This window comes from Chamaea fasciata, unplaced genomic scaffold (assembly GCF_029207755.1).
Source record: "Chamaea fasciata isolate MVZ Bird 193981 ecotype frontalis unplaced genomic scaffold, bChaFas1.0.hap1 SCAF_3, whole genome shotgun sequence".
Classification (NCBI taxonomy): Eukaryota; Metazoa; Chordata; class Aves; order Passeriformes; family Sylviidae; genus Chamaea; species Chamaea fasciata.
Window position 1 is genome coordinate 50902898 of NW_027094088.1, and position 25940 is coordinate 50928837.

At 42.6% G+C, this 25940-nt stretch overlaps 1 protein-coding gene across 1 annotated transcript; it reads left to right on the forward strand.

The window, feature by feature from the left end:
* The first annotated feature begins 140 nt into the window (after window positions 1-140).
* HECA (hdc homolog, cell cycle regulator) lies at window positions 141-25871 on the forward strand. The gene is made up of 4 exons (XM_066178979.1): window positions 141-517; window positions 14650-15690; window positions 18808-18962; window positions 21556-25871. Exons 1-4 carry the CDS (start codon window positions 286-288, stop codon window positions 21718-21720), a joined length of 1593 nt encoding a protein of 530 aa, XP_066035076.1. The 5' UTR covers window positions 141-285; the 3' UTR covers window positions 21721-25871.
* The last annotated feature ends 69 nt before the right edge of the window (window positions 25872-25940 follow it).

The window sequence follows — 25940 nt, forward strand, 5'->3', positions numbered from 1 at the left end:
CCGCCCGCGCCGGGCTCGGCCCAGCCCCCCCTCCCAGCGCACAGCGCTTCCCGCTGCCGCTCGCGCTTGCTCCGGCAGGAAGAGGGGCGGCGGTAGCGGGCGGCCGAGAAGGGACACGCCTTTCACCCTCCCCGGCCCGGCCCCCCGGGCCCCGCCGCCCAACGCGGGCGCGGCGCAGAGCAGCGCGGCCGCCGCCGCCCCGCCATGAGCCGGAGGTAGCGGCGGCGGCGCCTTCCGCAGCCGCCGCCGCCCGCCCGCCTCGCCGCGGCGGCGGCCGGGCCCGCGATGCCGAACCAGAAGGGCGGCAAGGGCAAGAAGAATAAGCGCGCCAACAGCAGCGGCGACGAGCAGGAGAACGGGGCGGCGGCGGGCGGCGGAGCCGCGGCGGCGGCGGGCGGCGGTGCCGCGGGTGGCGGCGGAACCGGAGCGGCGGCCGCGGGCGGCGGGGGCGGAGCGGGCGGCGGAGCGGGCGGCGCGGCAGCCGCGGGCGGCTCGGCGCCCGGAGACGTCAAGAGCGGTGAGCGGCGGGCCGGGCCCCGCGGCCTCCCGCAATGGCGCAGACGGCGGCGGAGCCCGGGGGGGCGGCGCGGGGGGACCCGCGGGGCGGGGGCGCGCCCGGAGAGAAGGGGCGTGAGGGTGGGTGCCCGGGGCGGCGGGTGCGTGTCGCCTGGGTCCGCCCTGCGCGGCTGCCGCCGGCGGGATCTCCCCGAAACGCCCGGCGGGGCGGGGGCTGCGCGCCGAGGTGTCCCCGCCCGGTGACCCGCCGGAGGGCGGGGGCCGCCCGGCGGCGGTGCTGAGAGCGGCGGGAGCCCGCGGCACCCGGGTGCCGTGGCTGCGGGCCGCCCGGGAGCGCGGTCCGCGGGCAGAGCGCATCCCCGGCGGGCGGGAGGCGCAGCGCTCGCCGGCAGCGGCTGATTCGGAGCTCCCTTGAAAAATCCCCGCTTTACTCCGTCACGATTAAAAATGGAGTCCTGCTTTTCGGTCAGTTTTGTTTGCCGTCGTACAGCAGTTGGGTTTGTCAGGGTAACGTGCTCGCTTCGCATCATCCATTTTATGCTGCCTTTGGTCGGTGGGTTGGATTTTGGTTCGGAGAGGTTTTGGTAAGGTGGTGTCTTGCAGGAACTTGCATTGCTATTCGTGTTTGTTTGCTGCAAAAGGATATGTCAGGCTAAAACTAAATGCAGGCAAAGACTTTATTACAGGTTTGCTAAGCCAAAACCCCCCCACCTGTTAGGTCTGCTGCTAGGTTTACAAACTGCAGTGCAGAGTCCCTGCTCTTCACTTTTTTCTTCTCCCGAGTTGGATTTCAGCTTTTTACTCTCCATGCTTTTCGAAAAGCGGGAGGGTGGCTACACCTGGTGTTATGCTTTGTGGCGGTTGTTTTGCCTACTGCTGTTAGAAAGGTAGTTCCAAGTGTCTTAGTTTGGTTTTCAAGATGTCTGATTCCCATGTATTATTTAATGGAAACTTTTCCTTGGAAATATTATCAATTAATTATAACTCATTTTAGCTCACAAGGTCTTTGCCAGACTGCTTTTGTAAGAGTACTACTCCAGAGAATCATGGAGAATGATTAGAATTTCCTTTTTGGGTTTGTTTCAGGTTTTTTCTTTACTATTTGCTTCGAGTGAGTGAACAAGGAAAAAAAAAAAAAAGGTTAACAGGAGTTAGAATATTGCTAGAGTATTTTTATCATGACTTCAGTATGGTAATGTAATATCTTCAACATCCACGTTGCAGTTGGCTTTTCTTTGGTTGGGGAGAAACAATGCTTTGATTTTTTGTTTGTTTGTTTGTTTGTGTTGTTCAGGCACTAGTGGCAGCAGGGATGCATTTCTGGTGTGGCTGTATTGCCTGTGGATGATGAGGTGGTGTTCCATCTGCAGATGCCACAGGAGGTGGTGCCAGTGAACACTGGTAGTGGTACAGCTCCCTAGCCAGACAGGTTGTCAGTCTTCTTTAGTTTTGAGACTGTGTGTCCCATGTGCTTGACGCAGCCTTCCCCTGTGCTGGCCAGCTTCCTCACACAAGTTGCAGCTGCCTTTCTGACATCTAACCTGAGGTGCTCTTTTATTCTCTCTCTCTCTCTGCTTCCACATGGCCTCAGTGGGCAAAAACATCCCTTGACTCTTTCACCAAATCTCTCACTTCCCCCGTTTTTTACCTCTTCACAACAGAGGTACAACCTTGGCTTCAGCATTTGCTGTACAATGCCTGGTCAGCACACCTGATCTTTGCCTTGACAGGATCATTGCATCTCATCATTCCTTTCTTTTCAGGTAATTATAAAGGCTGGAGGGGTAGATGTGGTTGCTAGATCTGTTTTACACTGGCTACTGCCCATCAGATAATCCTGAGCTGTAGGTTTCATAAATTGTATTCTCACTGATAACTGCAAAGCTTTCAACAGTTTTGGTTCAGGTTGTGCTGCAGAACTGGGAATCTGGCTCATGTGCAGGGAAAAGATTGGACAGTGATAATGGATTCCCTCAAGTCTTCAAGCCCAATGAATCTGAAATGAAACTGTAGTGTAGGCACGGCCCTGGAGGCAACTAGCCCATTACTAGACTCCAGACATTTGTAAGAGGCTGTGCACTTGAGGGTTGCTTGATCACTAAGCAGTTTATGGAGGATGTGGCCTGGTGCAGTGAGTGGTGGGGTTAATAGAGTTCTGCTGTGCACAGTCAAGTCCTGACTGTTCGTGGGAGACTGTCTGGGTTGTGGATTAAGTCTTCTGGGTTGCAGGGAAGCTCCTAGCAGTGCTGCTTTTGACTGTGCAGCTGCATGCTGTGACTTGTGCTGCCCAGGCTCACCAGTCCCGTGGGAGCCTGGGCTCGCTCTTCTCTTCTGCATTGTCACCATGTGCTGCCCTGGTGAAATTTGTGTGTGTGTGGTATCACTGCTCTCCTACTCCACCTGTACCCTGGAAAAGCGCTGGATGATCCTAGTGACATAACCTTTCTTTCATTAATGTGACAAGACAGAAGAAGTATGCAGAGATGAAAGCAGCAGATTTAACAGTTGAAAATGTCTTTGCAGACCTTGGCTTTGCATCATGATGTCAGTATGATGGTCTAATTACACAATCACATCAGGACCCTGCTTCACTCATGAAGAGATAGTGATTCAGATATGGAGTTTTTTTTTAAGTCTTCACAGTTCTGCTGTGTTTCTGCCCCTCATCCATGTGGTGTAATGAAAATAGCGTTTTTAATTTCCTCTGAGCTTCTCTGTGCAGCCCTGACTAGCTGTGCCCTGTGCTTGGGAACTGCCATTACAGCATCCCTTTAACGTGGAAAGTTCTTGTTCACTTTTACATTTTGATAAATTTTGCCTCAATCCCTGCACAATTTTCCCTTTAAACAATCAGTCAGTTTTTGGCATGATGACTGAGAAATGTCAGAAGCCTTTTCTCCTGCCCCAAGAGGGCATTTGTTTCTGGTTTTTTTTTGGTGGTGTTTCAGTTTTTGTGTGTTCAGAGCTCAGGCTGTGCTTGTAGCGTTCTAGACTTCCCACAAGGGAAGGCAGGGAGCATAGCCACTGACCAGCTGTGATGGCTTTTCTCACCTCGCACTCTCAATTTCTCAGCAGGTAGTGCGATGATGCCTACAAGGGGGATTCACATTCTGAGCTATGTCCTCTATTCCTATATTTTCCATCAGACATATCATAGATTAATCTTGCTTGTCCAAAGTGCATCCATTTTCTGCACTAAGTGATGCACAGATCATGGAGAGGGGGTTATGGGGTGTGGGTTGACTAGTTTAACAGTATTGCAGTGCACAGGGAAACTGAGATGTGATGTCACAGGAAGGCTCATTTCTTAGATTACCTGTCTTCAGACTGATTGAATGATGTTTCTAAAAAAAAATTAATTTTTTTGCTAATTTTCTGTGTTGCTTTTCATAAAGTCTGAGCTGTCATCATGTAAAATTATATACTGCATGAGATTTTGCACTTACCCTATTGATGGCAGTAGTTGGTTACGTTTATCTGCAGACATGAATGAGTGTAACATTTTGTGGATACTTTGCCCCATCATCAGGAGAGAAAATCCACGGGGTTAACTTTCAGATCTGAGGCACAAATTCCTATTCTGTTTCTGCCTTGCTGAGGCTGGACACTTTCAGACTCTGCTCCAGCTGTTTTATCCCTTTATCCTCTAAATGTCTAGCTCTAGTCTTGACATACAGTTGTTTCTGACTCTAATATCCCTTATTGTGCCCATTTTCTTTGCCTTGTTTCCATTCGTCTTCTCATTGTCCAGTAGAGCTAAGTCCTCTTCTTTGACTTGGTGGTCCCTATTTTATCATCTTGCTGCTTCATCGCCTTGTCATGGTCACTCTGTTCTCTCCAGCACCGGTGCTGTGAGAAGACTAGAGAAAAGAAAAAGCTGTGTCTCCTTAGCTGTGCTTTTTGCCTTTAACATGGAATTCATTGAAGTCAGCCAAATTAAACTATTGAAAAAACCCGCAGCATAACTCTTTAAATTACTGTTCTACAGTGTACTGGCCACTTGTTTTAAGATCTTGTTTTTTTCACCTCCTGCCATAAGTGAATCCTTAAACTGCACAAGTGGCAGAGTTGGTGGGTGGGCAGGTGGAGCTGCTGGCAGATTTGTGTTCTTTTGAACACTTCACCTGGATTTCAAAATTTGTAAGACTGATTTACTTTCAAATAAAAATGTTAATGTAGGAAAAGTGTATGGAGAGTGTATGCAGTTAGCACAGCGGTGACTAATGTGTTGAATGCTGTGACTGGCCAACAGTTATGATTCACTAAAAAAAATAGTGATATCCTGGGTGTGGGATAGTTAAAGAGGGACAGAAAATTCATCAATGCAATGTTTAATTTAAAAATGTGCTTTCAGAGAATGAATTGTTGGAGTGTTTAAGCCTGAATTAATATTTGCTGTCAAATGTTCCCTGCTGCATATAACATCCGGTTCCAGTTTGGCACTCTAGTGATGTTCTGTATTGGCATCCTCTGATTATTTAGCCTGAGGGAGTCCCCTTGGTATCAGTGAGACCACCTGGAAAATTAAGTTTCTATTCTGTTGCAGTGACTGCAAAATTTAATACCTATTAATTTACTAAGGGGAAATCATTTTGCCTCATAATACCATTGTGTTCTTCTAACTGCAGAAATCAATTGAATGCAAATTTCGCTCTCTCTATCAATGCAAATCAGGTTCAAAAGGACTTTTATGTTAGTTTTAGGATTTTTAGATCTATGCGATTACATGCTTTGGTAGCAAATGCAGTTCATGTTCTGCAAATCTTTGCAAATGGAATCATGTTCGTGGTGTTACTGAGTAAAATAAATATTATCCTTTCATGCAAGCGAGCCCACACCCATTTAAGTTTGGGGTTTTTAAGTTATTTGCTATCAAAATGGTTATCGGAGCCCGGACAGCATTGTGTGTTCATGTGATTAGTTATTGCTCAAGTGTAGTGCTCTCATGAATAAGGTTTAGGCTTGATATTTGCTCTGTCTCATACAAGGAAATACAGTTTTTGAACTGATTGCTTTGCTTTGTCTGTACTCATCCCATATCTTACTCCTAGTGATCTAACAAGTAGTGACAAAATGATTTCTAGCCCTTGGAGACATTTGTAAGTTTTCTTCAGCCTTGCTGACAGCCTTGCATACTGGGACATCCTTTGATATTAAAGTACTGTCATGGCTGGCAGACGTCCATCCTGCTCTGCTTTTCTTCCTGCAGCATGTGTGAAGGGAAAAAAGAAAAACAGAGGAAAACCTTGCATTCAGCTCAGATTAAAATACTACAGCTAATCTTCAAGGTGTCTAAATTATAACAGGATTAGTAGGGCATGGGTTTTCTTTAAACTGTTTTGATAGAAATTCAAATAATTTCAAAGAGGCCTCTTGAAGCAGTAATCTAGTCAGTGGAGTGGGTAATTCCATTTTGAAAGCTTGTGGGATTTCGAGTGGAGTAGTGGCATTTCCTGGTAGGCTTCAGTGACATTTATCTTGAGAGCATTCACTTCAACCTATGTCTTTCTCTCTCCCAGTCTGTCTATCAGTCCTGGTTCCTGGGCTTGAGAGGGCTATTGCTGTTGTTCCTGTTCCTGTGTCCGATGCCTGCTGGGAGAGGAGGTAGCTTCTGTTGGAGCCTGGCTGTTGAGTGTGTGCCTGGCACTGCCCATCTCCCCTCCTCTGCTGCCGATACCCATTGTGGGAGCAGGGTACAGCTGAGGTCCCTGTGCTCCACACAGGTGTGGGTACATGACAGGGCCGGGAGCCAGCCTGGCAATCGTGAGGGAGATGTCTGGGGGAACCAACAACTCTGCCTCAGGAGCTTCTGTCTTGGAGAGATGCTGGGTACTGCGTCTCCTGTTTCCCACTGAGTTTCTACCAGCTTCTTCAGCTTTTAGCATGGAAAATAAAATACAGTCTGTTGCACTGAAACTTGGGAAGGATAGTCCAATGACACAAATATCCCTAGGTTTGAAAATATAAGAGGTACGACTTGGTTCAACCTGCTTTTCTTTCTCTCTTGCCTTCTTGTGCTTTTGGACTGAGTGTGGTGGCTAGCTGGCTCTCAGTCTGAGTGAGTCCAGCCTGCAGTGTTTACATCTGTGCTTGGCATTAGGGCATCTACTGCATGCCACAGTTATCTCTCTTTCCAGCACGAGTTGGAGTTTGCCACTGAAAACTTGCTAGGGCAGGTGCAGTAGAGTCTTTAGTTAATATTAGAATGACTGTTTCTTGAAGCACCAAGGTTAGTTCTCTGTAGCAGTTCAAGTTATTAAAAGATCTTGGAAGGCTAAAGTGAGAGGATTTAATGGTGGAAGTGCTTTTCTGTGGGGACAGTTCATGTGCAGACTAAGCAACAACCAATGTTAAAAACACATTAAGCTCCACCAATCTTGAGATTGTCATTAATCTCTGCATTCACCATGACAGAACTCATCAGAAAAATCCACGTGATGTTGAGGAGTCTTCCTAGCTGAGGCATGATTGCTTATGGCACAGGCAGCCAATTGTCTTCTGACCTCATGAAACCAATTCGGAGTTCACATGGGAGTACTGGGGTAGCATAGTTGACCTGGTACTGATAGAGGTAGAGGCTTAGGTCTGTTTTCTGGGGATATTTCTAGTTGGATTCAGGTGTTACTGAATGAGCCAGGGCAAGATTTCTCCTATACAGAGAGGGTCTATGCATCCCAAGCAAAAGCCAAAGCTTTTGTTTGGGATTGTTTTTTGTATTTGGACAGCACATGTTACATGGAAAGAAACTGGCTAATTTGGCTAGATGATAATTGTACAGATTATTGTGTGCTTTATGATTTCTACAGGACCATATTAATTCTTATGTTGGGTTTCAGCAGTGTGGGCAGTAGGTTCAGCTTGGAGCACAGATGGCTATGTAAACAAGCTACAAAAGTATTGGGCACATGCAAGTGCCTCTCTTCCTTAGTTTGTACAGTTTCAATCTTGATTTTCTGCCTTTGGTGAGGTGATGGTTGAGCTGGGAGTGGGTGGTTGAATGAGAGCTGCTGATAACTGTATCACATGCTAGTTGCTGATTTCATAAACAGGCATTAGCTCAGACTGTGCTGTTATTTAGAAGGTGTTAATGTGACAGGTATGAGTTAAGCCTTCATGATTTCCATGGTATTTTCCTGCTGCTCTCAAGTTGCTAGGTGTGGGTTTTTTTAACTTATTTTTTTATCATCAAGAGATTGCCTTTGAGGTCAAGTGTGAAGTTAGCATAAGTGAGGTGCATGGAGATGCTTCTAGCAGCTGGGAGCCCTCTGGGAGTCCCATCACCTAAATTCTGAGCTGAACCAGGGTTTAGTGGCTCCAAATTACCTGAAATCTTTTCTAGGGGAAGGTGATCACTTCATGTTACTACTCACATAATAGAATTTGTGAGTTCTTGCACATAGGGTAATGCATGAAGGAACTGGGCTGCTTATGGCTTTGTCCTCCTTAAATCCCTTCTGAGAGTAGGTGTTGCTTGCAGCTGCGTGGTCCTTGGGGGCAGGATTGAGCTCTGGATTGGCACCTATTGAAGATGTCAATATGTAGGTGCGTAATAGATGTAAAGCTATCAGCCAGACTGACTCGAGACAGCTCCTCATTGCAATGGCAGTGGCTCTGTCTGTTGCTTACTGAGAAAGGACTGCTGGCCTTGGCCTCTCTTTCCAAGAGCGTGAGGGAGTCTTATGGCATGTAAGAAAGCCTGTTAACAATGGCTTTTTTTGTTTGTTTCCCTTCCCTGCTGGAGAATCCTCCTGGAAGCTTTTGTCTTGATCATTCGGCAAAGATTGCTTAAGAAGTTTTGAAGAGATACCAGTCATCATCAATGAGTGTTACCAATATAAGCCCTGACCCGAGCTGTTTTGGAAGACTTCTTTTACTGTTTTTCAGCTGTTTTTTGTTGTTGTTGCTACACTGAAGATCCAAGCCTGCCTTTTGGATCAACTTGTGAAACGTTTTTTCTCATTGCATTCCTCTGCTGCACTTAGGCTCTTAGGAAAGTGGCCAGTCATTTCTATATTGCCATATTTTTTGTACTGTTTAACCAGTTAGGAGTATTTTGTCACACCTTGGTAATCTTTGGAATATTAGATTGTACTACAAGGTTCAACAAAGCAAATGCATCAAAGAATTCAAACTTTCTCCTTCTGTCCGTTTTGTTGTGGTGGTGGTTTATTTTCTGCAGCTGCATTACTGTATTAGTGCAGTAATATTGTATGACTTCAATTAAAATAAAGCTGTGCTGATGGCAGAGGAAATTGAGAAGATTCATGCAGATGGTTGGTAGGGAGTGGCCTTCCCCAGGAATGACTCAGCTCTGGTTCAGGCTGGCAGAGTGAACAGCTCCTAGCTGTGTAAGGTTGTGAAGAGAGCAGTGTTTGTGGGAAAGCAGGGAAGAGGTTAAAGTGCTTGGTTTGCAAGGTATGTGTCCTGCAGGAACCCTTCTGACCTAGGTAAGGGCAACTAGTGTGTCCTTGGCTTAGATGAAAAGAAGCTAGAGTAAGAGTAGACCAAGAGCAAGCCATAGTAAGTGTCTTGCAACCAGTCTGGTGCCAAGACCTTAGCCTTTTTTTGGTGATAATTTCTTTTTCCAGATCCATAACAACCTACTGTTGCCTGACAGTTGTTTTAAGATGACAGTAGGGCTGTCTCGTCCAGCCGCCCACTGCACTTCCCTCTCCCTCTGCCCCCAGCCTCACATGTTTAACACCTCCCTTGAGTTTCACCAGAGATGGCAAATCTGTGCAGTGAGCTGAAACCTATGCCAACGAGTATGGGAAATAATTATCTGTTTCTGTTCACTGACTGAAAAACTCTGGTGCTTAACACAATGGATAATGTGGGAGCGTAGCAGGGGAAGAGCGAATTTTGCTTTAGGCATCTGCATTGAGGACTTGGAACAAATGAGAGCAGTCACGAAACTGAAGCCATGGAATCATTGCATTTGGCTTGCTGGGTGCATCTTTGGTTTTACGATGGGTGCGTAAACAGAAGTGAACAACATTCTCCTTAATACACTTCACCAGAGGGAAGCTCCTCAGGCAGCTGTCGTTGTACTACTTTCATTTGGGTCATAAAATGGGAAGGGTGGTCTTCATATACTGCCTTTCTTTTTTATTAAAAGGTAGAACCAGTTCATGTGGGAGGACTTTTTGTTTTGTTTTGTTGAAAGAGGTATTTCTCAGATGTTCTGTTTCAATTCCTATTCCTGGCTTTTATGAATGTTTATAAACCTGAACAGAAAAAATGAGAAAAAGCCAAACAAGCCAATCCAGCTTCCTTGCAGTCTTCTGTCATATTCTCATTTTTGAAAGAAAAGTTAATTTTATGGTGGCTCTGTCAAACATAGATCACAACCTTGTTTAAACAGTGAGCTATCTTTGCACAAATGTACGCGTGTTTGGAATATTGTATGTTATTTCTGTTTTAGAAGACATTTACGTACTGCTCCTTCCAACTATTTTCAAAGTCACTGTTCCAAATCACTACAGAGGAATATGAGAAAACATTTATTTCTTTTATGTGGAAATGTAACGTCTTGAAAGAAGCAGCATGCGCTTGTAGTTGCAACTTGACAGCCTACGTTGAAGCTGTTCTGCTACACAAAACTGCACGCTGTCTTGTTTTGTTCTCTTAGGCTGTGAAACCCGTCTTGAAACTGAGAGTTAAATAGAAATTCTTTTATTGTTAGTTTGGTGTTCTTTTGAAAGGGGCTGCTGGGAGAATGGATGTTGCTCTGATACCATGTAATCTTTCATTTTCTGAAGTTCAGTTCCACAGCTTTGAAAAGCAGAAACTTGTTGAGCTGTTATCTACTTGGAAGCAAATTAAATTTAGGTGACAAACCAGTTTGGGGCTATAGGTGTGGATGGGCAGTTTGGCTATGTAATTTCTATTTACTCCCCGTCATAATCTCTCTTGACAGTCGTCATTAACACTGTCATCATATAACATTAGGACAGTGATTCTAGCTCGGACTTTTTGAAGAATACTCAAGAATTATTTCTAATTATGGGAAGTACAAGGGCTTGATAACAAGAATTTTGTAAGTTTTATAATACTGAATAACGTGCTCTGTCTCACTTATAAAATGGTGGTTAAATAACCCAGACCACTTTTAAGGATGTGAATTGATGGGAAGAGCTCTTCACACTACCGAAAATGTGTCTCCCATACTGATCTGAATGCTGTCTCTTTTGCTTGTAAGGCATGTCTGTTGCCATGAACTGGGAACATTGCACTAAAATGGCTGTTTTCTGTTTCTCATTTATTCTTTATGCAGGAACATGTGGCATGGTTATGTTTGGCAGGAGACATGGGTACAGAGAAGTCTGCAAGGGATGTTTGGTCCTGCAGTCTGTTTTGTACAGATGCACCTGCTGGAACTTGAAATGTGTGGCAAAACCAAATGTTGGCTTGAGGTTTTTATATGCTTTTCAGGTAGTGGAATTTTCTGCTTTCTTAAATACAGGAAAACTACAAAAAGCAGTAGAACTTTCTACTGAGACCACTTGAATTAGCCATGCTGGGCTTCTCAATTTCTTTTGTGGAAATACTGCAGCAGTTTAATCGAGGCCTTCTCCAAACCAGCAGACTTGATAAAAGCAAATCTGTGTCAGTGAAAGCAGACTAGTGCTTTGACTAGCTTGGCATAACCTGTGCTGTGGAGCATGGCAACGTGGCAGAGAGACCTGTTAGTTTTCTGGAGTAGTTCCTATGCAGCTGCAGTGACACTAGTGAAATGTCAGGTGAGTCCCCAGAAGAGATGAGCAGAGACCAGCTTCTCCTCTTAGCAATGATGTTCTCCAAGGCAATCTCAGTGCCACCGTTTAACAGTTCATTGGAGTCTTTTGCCTGATGGAAGGCTTTTGTTAATTCTGTTGTTGCCTTCCAGCTGCTCTGGATGTGCTTTTGCTGCAGTGATCATGTGACCAGTCAATTCACACTGTGTAGATTGCAGATCAGATGAGGGAATGTGTGAAAACTCTGTAATCATCTAGTTAACTTAAATGTGGAAGAAGACATAGCTCTCCAGAACTTGCAGCTTTGCCTTTTCTTGACCATAGTTACACTGTGTGAGAAGTTCCTCAGGTAATCTGGCATCTGTAAATTCTTAAGGGGAAACTGGAGAAGATCTCACTCCACAGTACTTCCATTGACTGACTCAGAAAAGGGGAAGCAAAGTCTGTTGAAAGTCACCTTTCTTTTAGCCTCCAGACACCCAGTACATGATCATAATTAAGTAATTGCAGACGTATTCTGTGGAATACATGGGCTGTGGTGATGGTTTTTGTATTTCAGTCACTTATTTTATTAATTTCAATTTTTGTCCACATAGTGAAGAGTCTAAACTTCTCAGGAAGCCAGAGATTATGTTTTTGCGTATAAACTCAAAAATGTGTTCAAAGGCTAATCAAGGAAACACTTTCCTTTTTTTAGTCAGTTAACTGTGCCAGTATGGATGAACAAGTATAGTGTCTGTATTCAATTCTAGTCTTGTCTGTGTAGTACTTTCTCAGCTGTCAGCTATAATTATACCTGGAACTGTTAGAAAATTTACTCTCTGAAACACATTGAGAGCATAAGTGGATTTTTGGCATGTTCTTTTTTTTTGCTGCCTTCTTGCAATGGCGGAAAGGAATAGGTACCAAAATAGATGAATAAAGGAAATGCATAAGTGAGTATTGATCATACTGGTGCCTCTGGTACCTTGCCTCACATGTGACTTCTGACGATTTGCCTTTTGTGGGTTCAGTTTAACTGGCTTCTCTGAGGTCAATTGCATGAGGATGCTGTAACTATGAACTATAATTTCAGACCTTAAGTATGATGAAAGAGAGACTCCCAATGAAGAAAAGCTTTGCAGAGATGCTTGCTGTGGTAGTGTGACTTGAATCTAAGTCTGGGAGAATGGGTGGGAAAACTCTCTGAACTGGTAAACAGATTTTGTTTCAGAGCGGGTAAGTTACCACTCAGTTTTGTTCTTGGCCAGCAACATTATAGTAAATAATAGCAACATTATACTTAATAACATATGGTAAAAGAGTGGAGAAAAATTAGTCACTGGTAGCCAGTAACATTGTTGCTTCTCAAAGACATCGCCAAACTTGCACGTTCTTAGTAGGCTTTTCAGAGACTCCAAATAAAAATATGCCACGTATAGAAGGAACTTTCACAGAGTCACTAGGGAAAGCCTCTCTTGTCTCTGATCTCTCCGATTTGGTAATTTGTTTTTGATGACTGAAAAATCCATATTTTGTAATGAAATAGGCATTTTCTTCTTTAAAGGAAAGCTTTTGGGAACGTGTTCTGCTTGCACTTTGTATGCCACTCCCTGAAGGAAAGGTACTGCAGAAGAACTCTGCTTGCCAGTGTGCCACTTCTGCCATTAGAAGCAGAGACAGAGAAATTAGGTGAAGGATGTGACATCTTCCAGGGAATGGCTTAGGAAAGTTTTTCTGTGCTATTTATGCCTCTTTCTTTGGTGTTAGTAAGTTTTAAGAACTACAGTAATCTTGAATTTACTGAAGGTAGCCTTGAACATTTTGTTTGTTTATAGCCTTTTCCAAAAACTCGCTGGGAAAGGGATCACTAGCAAAGCGAAGATCCGTTGTTGTAGATCATCTGATTTGTGTATTACTACTGTAGGACAGGTGATGATGGATAGTGTATCTCTTACTGAGAGTTGGAGTCAAAGTACATCTAGCAGCATAAAACCTCTCAATCTACTGCAAATTATGTTGTGTTATTTGTGCAAGCAGTGATAAGAATGGGATTAAAAACAATGCAACAAAGTGGTTTTTTGCCTGCTCATCAGATAAAAATTTTAAGTCCTAAGGGAGCAAAACTTCAGTCATAGCAGTCTCTCTCCTCAAGGCTCTGTGCATCTCTGCCGTAAGTTCTGGGGCTCTGGCTGAGACTTCAAGGGAACTTCAGGAGGCTGATTGCTGTGTTTTAGATAGTGAGGCAGCACTTGACCATGGAAGACCCTGAAGAAGCCTGCTAGTATTTGAAAGCAGCCATACAGAGGTTAAAAGGCAGCCTGACCGCCCTGTTGGAGCAGTACTTCCTGATGAAGTGGAAGAATTAGGAAGACAGAAATACAGAGAAGAAATATTTGTAATACTTGAGTAAGCATCTTTGGTGGGGGTCAACCCACTACAGCATCTAAAAAGTTCTTACAAAAACTCCAGTAGAAAATTTCCAATCCCTTTCAGCCTCCCAGCTGCAACAGAGCATCCAGCAATGGGAGTCATATGTAGTCTGTGGTACTTTGATGAGGAGCTGGGAAACGTCATTGGTTCATAAATGCAGAACATTTTATTGTAGAGCATTTTTTTGTGTAGAAGCTGATATTGTTGCTGTGAGGTAATTGAAGTAAACTGTCTTTGCTCAAGGATATGGCAAAGCTGCTACTTTGCTGATAAAATACTGTGTTGCATTTGGATTTTTTCACCTGTCTGTGCTGCAGAACTGTTTAGTTTGTGAAATTTAGCTATCCAGAAGGTGAGTGGTGGTGATATAGTCTATATTTGCCTAAGCAATGTAATGAAGGCACTCCTTTTTGTACTAGGAATGTAAGCTCTTTGTCTTACTTTTCAAAGTTCTCTGCTTCCTCCTTCTCTCCCTAGCTGTTGTTTCTTGCTTAGTCCCCAGAAAAAAGATCAATTCCTGCCTCTCCCCATGTTTGTGAAGCTGGCCTTACCTGCTTACTTACTTGTATTACTTACTTGTTTTTCAAACAGACATCTCTGTGTGTTCTCTCCATGTTGCCTCTCAGGCTTCAAAGCAGCCCTCCAGAAACATTCACCGTGCTTTCTCCTTGCTTCTTAAGGCCTTGCAATGGCATTCACAAATGCTTGAGGAGGGCTAATGCTTCTGAGGTGCTTTGGGTTTGAATATTAAACAGAGTGTAGTGTAATTTTGTTTCTTATTCATGCATTTCCTTACCTCCTTTCACATGCTTATTATCTCTTTTTGGCAAATACTGCTTTTTGCACTGACCCAGAGCTAATGCTTGTGGCCCTTTAGTAATACAGGTTGTTAGTAAGAATTGTGTGTGTTTGTCACAGTGTTTAAAGAAAGTACTGCAATAAATGGGCCATTCAGTTATTAATGTATCTGTTTTGCCTTTCACAGAAGCCCCTTGTGCTACTCCGCTGATCTGTAGCTTTGGAAGGCCGGTGGACCTGGAGAAGGATGACTACCAGAAGGTTATATGCAACAACGAGCATTGTCCCTACAGCACTTGGATGCACCTTCAATGCTTCTACGAGTGGGAGAGCAGCATCCTCGTCCAGTTCAATTGCATTGGCAGAGCCAGGAGCTGGAACGAAAAGCAGTGTCGCCAAAACATGTGGACCAAGAAGGGATACGACCTGGCTTTTCGGTTTTGCTCCTGTCGCTGTGGGCAGGGTCATCTAAAGAAGGACACGGACTGGTACCAGGTGAAGCGAATGCAGGATGACAAGAAGAAGAAATCTGTGTTGGAGAAGAGTACGGGAAGGTCCATGACAGAGTCAGCAGAGGAGGCCAAAAAAGGCAGGCCGGCCAACAAACCACAGAAAGGCTTGAGTAATGACCTCCAGCGGAGGCACTCCATGGACAGGCAGAACTCCCAGGAGAAGGGAGTCATGGGTGGCAGCTACGCCGTCCGTTCCCCTTGTGTCTCTCCTGGCCAGTCCCCGCCCACCGGATACTCCATCCTCGCCCCCACGCACTTCAGCGGCCCTCGTTCCTCGCGATACTTGGGAGAGTTTTTGAAGAATGCCATTCACCTGGAGCCCCACAAGAAGAACATGGCTGGTGGGGGCATGTTCAGGAATGCACATTTTGATTACGGGGCAGCTGGCTTGCAAGCACATAGATCAGGACACTTCGATACCCCCGTGCAGTTTCTGAGAAGGCTCGATCTGTCTGAGCTGCTCACTCACATCCCCAGGCATAAATTGAATACCTTCCACGTGCGGATGGAAGACGACGCCCAGGTGGGGCAAGGGGAGGACCTTCGGAAGTTCATCCTTGCTGCCCTCAGTGCCAGCCACAGGAACGTTGTAAACTGTGCCCTGTGCCACAGGGCGCTGCCAGTGTTTGAACAGTTTCCGCTGGTGGACGGGACACTGTTCCTTAGCCCATCAAGACATGATGAGATTGAGTATGATGTTCCCTGTCACCTTCAAGGTACAGGTTGCCTGTCAGTCATGCTAGGTTTCATTAAACGATGGAACTGCTTTCTATGCCCTCTCCCTGCCATTACAGATTTTCATCCCAATTCTGCATTTTTAAGCAGTTCTGTAAAGCTTGACGTAATGTCCAAAATACTCACATGGATCAGATTGAAACAGTTAGAAGGAATTACAAAAAGATGCTGTATAGAATGATCCATGCCTTGTGTTTGGGCTTGCAACTAAACAAGTTCTGGTGTGATTTCTAGGTAGACCATGGGAAGGTTTTCCAGCCAATCTGTTCTGGGGCACCCACATGCTCATTTATCTCTGGGGAATTTTACTCCAAGATGCACTTCAGCCTTTTAAACAGCCTTTTCAATTTAAGCATGCTGTGCTGCAGTCTGGGTGAAAGTTGTATTTGTACCACTGGTGAGGGTGAGGTACCTTTCACCTGCTTGCAGACCAGAGAGTATCAGTTTTGTTTAATAGCAAGGTATTATTTCTTAAGTATGAAAAAGGCTGTGTTAACACAGGCCTGGAGAGGTTGGATGTAGTAAGAGTAAGCTTTTAATATGGTGTGTTAAAGCAGCAGTGTAGCAGTGGAGGTTTTTAGACTTACTTTGGACTTAATTCCAAACTTGTACGTGGTTGAACTATGTCTTGATTATGTCCTAGCTCTCAGATGAGTAGAGACCATAGCACATGTTTCTTTTTTCCTCCTAGGGAAATGAATGGGGGCCAGCATGAGCTTTAGCTCTGCCTGAAAGCTGTGGCCCAAACTTAAGTGATCAGGCTGGTACATGGCTAGATGTGCCTGTCCTGCAGCCTGCTGTCAGCCAGCATGGCTAAAATAAGTCAGAGAAGGTATTCCTAGCCTGGTGGTCAAAAGCATAGAATTATATGTTGAAAAGTGTGTTGGTAAGGGATTAACCTGAGGTATTTTAACATCAAACTTTCTCACCTTTCAATAAATACATTGTATACCATGCATGGTCATAATATGTGTTGTATAACATACCTTTGCTCAGTAGACTTTGTATTTTATTTTTTTTCTTTCCTTAAATCACTAAGCACTAAGTCACTAAACTGTATACATGCTAACATTACTGTTTCTGTCTTGCCTAATGTACTTTAAGGAGAAAAAGTGATAGGCAAATATACAAGCCAGAAAAGTTCCAGGATAAACCGAATATATGTATGTGAGATAACTATGCTTATTTGCTTTGATGGGGAGTCACACAATGTGCTTGTGATTTTATCAGTACAAGAAGCTGGTTTAGTAATAGTGAAACTCATCATTCATTAACGTTGCTGCTAAGAATGAAACTGTGAAATTTTTTTTTTAACCTTAATTATTTCTTAACTGTTGGGTGATATATCTGAAAAACTTTTTCAGACAAGTTGCTGTGAATAATTGTTAAAATTTTTGCTTCCTTGCCCTGGGTAAAATGGTTTATTACCAGAAGTACTCTTTGAAATGAAATTGAGCTGTAAGGTGCTATACCAGGTTGTTATTTTCTTTTCAATAGAGAAAATCACTCATTTTACTTCAGGCATGTTTAAGATATCAGGTGCCTCATTTCCTATAGAAAAAGTATGCTGAAAATTAAGTGGTGGGGGAATGTAGTATTTTAATGTGCAGAAAGTGCAGAACTTGAGATGGGGAAAGTTACTTATCTTCCTGCTCAACACAGCTGCTGTGCGTGGAGTTGTTTGAACATCACCAATCTCAAGTGTTCACTTTAGGAACAGAGTTTATTATATTATTAGGAACAGAATTAATTATATATATTATCTGTATATTATATAGACTTTAGTTTCATCCCATCATGTTTTCTAGAGCTGAACATGCCAGTGTAGAATAACTCAATTTTTACCAGCTCACATTAGCAAGTGTGTTTTTTATGTATATTTTAAGAAGAGTCTATTTATTCCTGTTTTTCTAAAATAGGTGGCTTAAAAAACAAAACAAGTAAAAACACACTGTTAATTTTGAAAGTGTCTGGTATAGACTAGTCATAAATTATTACTATTTTGTTCCCATTTTTGTAGAACAGTTAGAAGATGTGTGTCTGTTGAATTACAGTTTGTGATGTGTTCAGTGCTTTGACGCTAAAGAGCACAAATTGCAATCCAAGGTGAACACGTCCTATTTTGTTGCTGATCTGTAAGTTCACTACTGCTTAGCTCTATCTTACATAGCAGTGCAAAATCTGATGTGCTAAAGGATTAGTACTCGGTGTCAGGCCACTTCTAATAGCCAACTATTAAATTGCAAACTGATTTAGCTACTACAAGTAAGGCATAATCTAGGTTCCACATCTTTATTATTTTTGTAGGAATTTTGTTTTCTTATGAAAGTCAGTCTCAGATTTTGCATTGGTTAGTTTAATCACATGTGCTTAGTGAAAATACTTGATTTCCAAGTCGGAGCCGCTTGTTTTTATGGAATTAAATGTAACTCAGGATTTGAAAGTCATTGTGCATGCAGAGTCTAAGGTCATGATAGAGCTTCATATATTCATAGTTCTGAATGGCATGTAAAAGTCTTTGTATGTGCTATATATAATGTAAATATACTTGTTGTTAATGAACAGTCAGAAGAAACTACATGAAAAACAATTGCTCTTCTGACTGTTGCTTTTTTTCTGTGGGGAATATTAGGGCATTGGTTTCCTCTTTGTTGGAAGATACCGGCAAGCTGTTAAACACATCTGTACCAAGTTTGCTAATAAGCTTCAGCACTTGTCCACTTGTTATGTCAGGTGGGGATGAGGCTAGGGCAATCTCCTGGTTTTGGAAACACAGCAGATGATCTTACAGCTTAACCTGGCATCTCTTCCTGGAGTTTTAGCGACTCCTTTTATAAAGTATTTTGCTAAGACCTACCAGCAAATGATGTAAGGGAGAGTGGGCAGGGTGCTGACTAGTTCCTGAGCTCTGCATAGCTTCAGTCAAGCCCTCTGTATTTCCTATAGGGAAGTACTTTTTACTTTATCATTCACTCTTTATGAAGAGCAAAAAAATAAGATGCAATTTGTATTACTAGAGGTTAGATACCACATTGCAGAAAATGTCTGTTTTAATCTTCTCTTTTTGTCTCCTTAAGATGTGTCTTCTCTGTCCACAGGAAGGCTTATGCACCTCTATGCTGTTTGTGTAGACTGCTTAGAAGGGGTTCACAAAATTATCTGCATTAAGTGCAAGTCCCGATGGGATGGAAGCTGGCATCAGCTGGGAACTATGTATACCTACGATATTCTGGCAGCATCTCCCTGTTGTCAGGTTAGTACCATATGTAAGTAAGACTCACAAGGAGAAATTCCAACTGATTAGATAAAGGCAAGGCTGTGTATTTCTTCTCCCTTTCCTCCTTCTTTTCCAGCCTGTACCTATAAGTGCAATACAAGAGGGCTGATGGGTCTCTGTCCCTTTGTCTTAAAAGGTACAATGGCCTTTAGCTAGACTAAAGTCATTGCAAGGGTCAGTGGTTAATACATTTATGTTTTTAAATAAAGCCCCCTTTAAATTCACTGGTAATTAAATCTGATGCTTCATCACTAGCACCACTAGTGTCAGGTATAGTTCCACATTTTGAGCTGATGTTTCATGTTTCCAGGGTTTTTTAGTTCATGAATTGTGTTTTATCATAATTGTAACAAAAAGGTACCAAGGGAACAGAAAAGGTCCAAAGTATCTTTTGCTTGGAGATTACTCAGCTCTCCTTAATCTTTGTTGTGGCTGACCCCGGTGATGATGCTCACCCACCACAGCCTGAAGCAACTTTGTGTTCATTAAATGCTCACCTAGTATATGCCTTGAGAGAGAAACATCTGAGGCCTGGGGCTATTCCAGAGTAGACATCAGGATTGTTTGCTTTCCAGAGAATTAATTGTGCATGTGATGGACAGAGCACTTCTATTGTGCAGGTAGGAGTAGACAGCTGTGAAAAAAAATCTGTCTGGGAATGACTCAGTGCTCCGGTCCAGATGCTTGGACACATAGGTCATTGTAGGTCAGGACAGGAGCCTTGCAGAGATGCACCCATTCAAACTGAGATAACTTCATGGTAATGTGCATTCTTTAAAACCATCTGAAATGCCATTTTGTCAATATGCAAAATACCAGTTTAATTTAAATTTAACGTATTTATCAAAATGTGTTGCTCTGAAGACAAGTGGTATTGCTGCTGCTGGTTAAGGCGACATTGGTAGCAATTATAACTACAGACTGATATATTACCTCCAAAATTAGTGTCTCTTGATGCTATAACTTTTCTTAAAAAAAAGGAACTCTTAAAGGTAAAGAAAGCACTGATATTGACTTGCTACCTTTGTAAAAGTCAGCAGCTTTAAATCTGATTTGCTTCTGTTGAATGTACAAGAAAAGATTTAAGAGCTCATCATACGAGAGGCTTAATTAGATGATTAATGGACAGTGTGACAGTACATGGTATAAGAACTGACTATAAAAGCATTAGCTGCAGTGGTTGTGATTGCTAGATAATAAGCATTATTGTTTCACCATGATTGTTACAGATGATTCTGTGCATACAGAAGAATGACATTTAAATATGGTATACAATATAATTCCAAATTGCCTTTCTGGATTTGTTTTGAATAATTTCATGCCTTACTTCAAAATATTTAATTCTACATCACAAATTAGCATGTAGAATAATGAACTGCAACCATTGTCAGATTACTAATTCTTAGCTGATGTCCTGGACTGTAGTAAAGGAGAAAATACTTTGGTTAAGAATTCCATAAAAATTCATAACCTAGTAGATTGAATTTCTTAAAATTTTTGCTTTTCAAGCAGAGCAGATAGCAGTGAAGCTGTTGATTTGTGTCTTTTTGAATCTGATCTCAACAGGGATAGTACTTTAATAATTTCCTACTTTCCTTATCCAGGAAAATCCCGTAAATCAAGATGGCTAGACAATACTTTCTGTTCTTTCCAGTGGAGAGCTGAAGCTTTCATTAGTGTACTGGGCTGTGAGGTTAAACTACAGTGCAGCTCAGGCCCTCGGTGCTCGTTTGCCCTCTTTAACTTCTTTACAGTCTAAAATCTTTTCTGCTTCTCTTGAGTATTCCAAAGGGCTTGCTGAGCTTTCATACTGCCTGTTGCTTTCTTTGTGTCAGATGGTCTGTGTTTCTCAGCTAGATTTCTTCTGAAGTCTCATTTTTTTGTAACAGCTGCATATTAATAGCTCTGTCCTTCCTCACCTATGACCTTGAATTATTTCTCGTATCCACCCAGTTGATGTTGCTTCTTTCTCAGTTGGATTTTGTAGAATAGTTTGTGTGTTGAAGTGATGTTTAGCTTGTATAAACTGATATGTACTATAAATGTTTAAATAGACACTTGAAGTGACATGATATCGTGTTGTGCTGATAAAACAGATCAAGTTATACATTTGTTAAGGCAAAAGATTAAAATGCTGATATATTTCATAGACAGATGATGTTCAAACATCAGCCCAAACAGTTGAATTGCATGGCACAAATATGAAATTGCTCTCTTCGCTTTGATACTTCATTCATGATTTACTGAGACACCACTTTTTCTGCTGGGGATTGAGGAATTGATTCAGAGATTAAGCAGCACAAAATAAACTTTGATAGTCTCTACCTTCCATCAGAATGGGAGGTGACCCAATCCCCAGAATCTGGTGGTGGTCTTTATTCTGAAAGGCATGGTGTGTGCCTGTGAGTTCCCAGTCCAGGTGAGGAATGTCCTTACCAGCACATCCCATTACTGCCAGTTTCCTGACTGACACCTTCTCCTGCTGGGGAGGGCAGGGGACTGCCTCTTTTCCAGAGGTGAGTGTGGTCATTTCAAAAAGGTTTTTTGTTTGTTTCTTTGTTTTTTACAGGCTCGACTGAACTGTAAGCACTGTGGGAAGCCAGTAATAGATGTGCGGATTGGCATGCAGTATTTCTCTGAATACAGCAATGTCCAGCAGTGTCCTCACTGTGGAAATCTAGACTACCACTTCGTGAAGCCATTTTCTTCATTTAAAGTTTTGGAGGCTTATTGACGAAAGCTTTGCTTTAGTAATAGCTATTTTATGGGTATTTCAACTTTATTACATATCTTTTTATAGGATTCATTCTGTGATGAAATCTAATTTCTTTTCTAACTGAAAGAGCAGCTTCTTTGTCAGTGTACATATTAATATGTATATATACATGTTGTTAAAACCAGAATCCTCCTGACAAGATCTCTGTGAAGGTTGGAGGCAAGCCAATTTAATGGCCTTTCAATATATCCCATGTGTGGGGTAAAGTTCAGCTAAAAATGATTTGGGTTTATTTTTTGTATAGTTGTAATACAGTTTACAGGAAGAGTGTTGGGAGACATAAAGGACAGAGAAATATGTCCAGTTGGAAAATGGGTAATTGCATAGGGTTATTCCTCCAGCTAGGTGGAAATGGGAAATCCTTGGAAAGAAATGGTTTTGTTACTGTTGAACTCATTCAGCCTTTTGCATTGGTTCCCAGGGGTGCAGGAGTTGGCCCTGTGTTGCCCATCCCCTCAGCAGGCTTTCTTTCAGATTTCCCACGACCAGGGTAAACTAAGGTATCATGACAAGTGAATGTAAATGTGCGCCAGAAAATGCAATCTTGAATGAATTCTTTTGGCATTGTGTCTTCCTGCCATGTGTGTTTGATGTGCATTGCCCTTACTGAGTTATAGTGCAGGCAGTAGTGCTGCTTCCAACAGGGCTGTCATGTTCCCAGCTGGGTCATCTGCTCATACCAAAACAAGCTGGAGATCTTAAAATGCTTTATTTAAAGGTGTTTCTTCACAGACGTTTTAGGGAAGGAACTGGCTGAGCTGAATGGGGATGTGATTGTATGTGCCTGCTGGGACTGAGGCTTTGTTGCCTGCTGCAGGCTTGTGTGCCTGGTGTGGAAGGAGAACCATGAAGTGGGATCTGGGCCCTCAGACCTGTATGAGCTGAGAGGTACTGAGTACAAAACATGCCATCACTTTCAAAAAACAATTGATTGCTGCACCTTTGTCTTTCAAAATTGTGTTCAGTCTAGGATCTAAACCCGAGATGTTTTATGACTTGCAAACTTAGCATATTTACTTTCTACATGCCTCTGTGCTGTACATAATAGACTGCATTAAGCAGTGAATTTGTATCAAGGAGCTTGGCCCTGTAGACTCTGCAGTTGTTGTTTCTTAACTCCCATTTCTCCCTTCCTTAAATAAATTTTTTAAAATAGGTCATTAATTTTTTGCTTGGTTTCTCAAATCAGTTGAGATTTAAGGGACATTTGTTTTGTTTTCTTTTCTCAATAGTGTTTTTATGAAGTGTTTGTCCACTGGAGAAGTGTGGGGGGGTTTTTTCTGTTTACATGGTGGGATTATTTTTTGTTTCTTCTGAAGTATTTTTTTTTCCAAATTAGAATCTTTTTAGAGTGTATCTGTTGAAATCACAGTCTTGAAAATGGCCCTGGTAGTCTGCCACCCTAGGGAAGAAAACAAAAAAGTCAGAAGCCAAAATAGTGTTTTTTCCTCTGTTGGTCTGAGAATTACACTTTCTGCTGAATTAAGAAATTATGGTGCACATAAAACATGAGTTGAATATCCATGTTTCTTTGTGTGTAAAAATGCCAAGTTCAGAGTCTCATTTCCTGGCTGTCTCCACTGCAGAATTAGCTCCTTTTAGCATTACAGTAATACCCAGGCCGCACAAAGAGAGCACTTATGTTGGCACAGTTTGAGTGGCAGTGTCCTTGGTTGCCACCCAGCTGAAAAGCCGTGTTAGCAGGCTGTGGTAGCCTTTACCGCTGGTGGCTCCTCTCCTTCTGTGCAAATTCCTGGGCTTGGTTTTGGGTCTGCAGCACGTTCTTGGCATTTTGTGCAGTTGCCCTGTTTGCCACAGTTTTGGGAAAACCTGTTTCTTCTTCTGGGAGAATTATGGGAAAGACTTTGAGAGACTTCTGACACTGTCCTTTCATGGCTACCACAGAGTTACACCAAGCCCAGCTGCAGTGGGACCAGCACTGCGCCCGTTTTCCGTAGGAGCAGGACCTGGCCTGGGCATACCTGGCAGGAAGAAGGCTTCTAGCAGATAAAACCTAATTAGCTGTGCAGTGTAGATTTCCCTTCTGAAGAGCAATCAAATTATAATTTGGATTAACTCCCCCAGAAGGATGAGCCCTTCAGCTTTCGTGGTGTGTTGAGCAACCTGCTGGAGTTACGGTGGCTAACAAGGTTGGGGTTGTGTTGCCTGGCAGTACCATGAGAGCCAAAGCAGACAGAAAACAGCGGCTGTTACAGCGGCCTAAAATCACGCAGCAAAGACAAAACTGCTGTAATTAAACAATGTAAGAGAGAATAAAAGCATACATCTCCTACTATAGGTTGGGTCTTGAGTGCCAGTCACACATCGTGGGTCTGGGGTGTCAATTCCCACATAGGATACATGGCATTGTGGGCCCACTTTTTTGTGCAGTGGTGAGAGGAGGTGTCACTGTACAATGCACATGGCAGGAGAGAAGTGGGATCTGGAGTTGTCCTAGACACTTGTTTGCTTGCTCCCCTTAGAGTAGCTTAATTTATAATTCTGCCTTTTGAGTTTCTTGGATGCCTCTCTAGACCTGTATGTGTGACAATCAAAAATGAGTAGACATGCAATAAAGTGAATATGGTCAGCTTTAAAAACAAGTGTATGAGAGGTTGAATAATACATGCAAGTCAATAACAGGAATAGAGCAGACTGAGAAAATGGGAAGGGAGAAGTACATTTAAAGTCAATACTGACAAGGAATTACATACAAATCTATCCTAAGAAAGCGGTTTAGTTTAGCCACCTTTTCCTTTTAATTCTGTTCTTGAATCTTATCTACTGCTTGAGGAAATGCCTGTTTTCTTGTAAAATGCATTTCTCAACTGGAGGCTAGCAGCACACATAGCACTGTAAAAATGATCGTCAGTGGCAACCAGCTGAGCTACAGAAAGATTCTTCAGAACTTTCTCACTCCAAAGTTAATTATCCCTAATTTTAGAGGCTTTCCCTGCTTCTTGTTGGTACTGAAAGCTGCTCTTGGGTTACTGCAGAATGCACGATTTTCTGTAACATGCAGATTCCAGTCAAGCAGTGAGCCCTCACCGTTGGCCGTGGCAGTTTCCTGGGCTTTGCAGAAGTAGAAGGGCAAATGCAACTTCTTTGGGACCTAATCGCTGCTTTGGAGGTTGAACTAGACCACAGTTGCTCTGCTTTCTGTCTTGACAAGCACTGGAAGTAGTTATGAGCTTACAAATGCATCATAAGGGAAATTACCTCCCTATCTGGGGAGCTGCTTGCTTTGCTTATTTGGCTCGTTTAGTCTTCATTACCTTTCATTTTTCTCATGCTGTGTGTTCTTTTTAAGCCGGCCCATAGTCAGATTAAATTTGCCTGAAATATGTTTTGTAAATGAGAATGCAGTCCTCTGGATTTGGAGGTTCATTCTACTCTTCTTAAGTGCACGATACTCCTTGTGATAGTAATAGGAGTTGCATGTGCAAATGCTTTTCTTTCCAGTAGTTAACTCTCCTTTCCATAGGAGAGGCTTGCGTTTAGGTAGACTTCATATTTTGGATGTGTAAAACTGATTCAATCCATCAGTAAGATGTCTACAAAATAACCATAACTAACAAAATGGACATCTTTTATATGCTGATGTGTAATTTGACATCTACCAACGTGAACAGCTTGAAATTGTCGTTCTGTCTAATGCTGCAGAGTCATTAAAACTACAGAGTTTTATAGCTAGACCATAGACTATCCTATAGTCTATTTGTATTAACATTTCCAGTAATGAGCAGTGTATTCGTAATGAGTTTAATTGGAAAAATAAGGAATATTCCTACAAGGGAGGCATCTAGCCCAATATTTTTCTTTTTTCCTTTTTTTTCCCCCCCTCCCATGTATTCCTCGTTTTCCTGTACCAAGTAACCAAGGACAAACATGTTGCAAGGCCACTGGTGAGAAAACCCCGCAAAAATATACTTGTCCATAAAGGTTTCTTGTTGAGACATTCTTGGATTGCACTTTTGCAGATGGAAGAATATGTACATAGCAAATGAATGTTGATGAAATTAAAACAATTGGTTATGATATCATTTATGTGTGTTGTTAGAGAATATTTTGTTGTGAGTTCTCTGTATTAAAATAATAAATACCAGACAGCTAATGGTGTGGGTTCTTCTTTCCCGTTCTCTGGAGTAACTTCTTACACCTGCTCTTTATAGAATTAT

What these genes read in the sequence shown, in the direction of transcription:
- HECA (XM_066178979.1), top strand. Translation starts at nt 286, where the DNA reads ATGCCGAACCAGAAGGGCGGCAAGGGCAAGAAGAATAAGCGCGCCAAC. An exon ending in TGTTCCCTGTCACCTTCAAG is followed by an intron (nt 15,691 to 18,807) that starts GTACAGGTTGCC and finishes CTCTGTCCACAG; the next exon opens with GAAGGCTTATGCACCTCTAT. An exon ending in CAGCATCTCCCTGTTGTCAG is followed by an intron (nt 18,963 to 21,555) that starts GTTAGTACCATA and finishes TGTTTTTTACAG; the next exon opens with GCTCGACTGAACTGTAAGCA.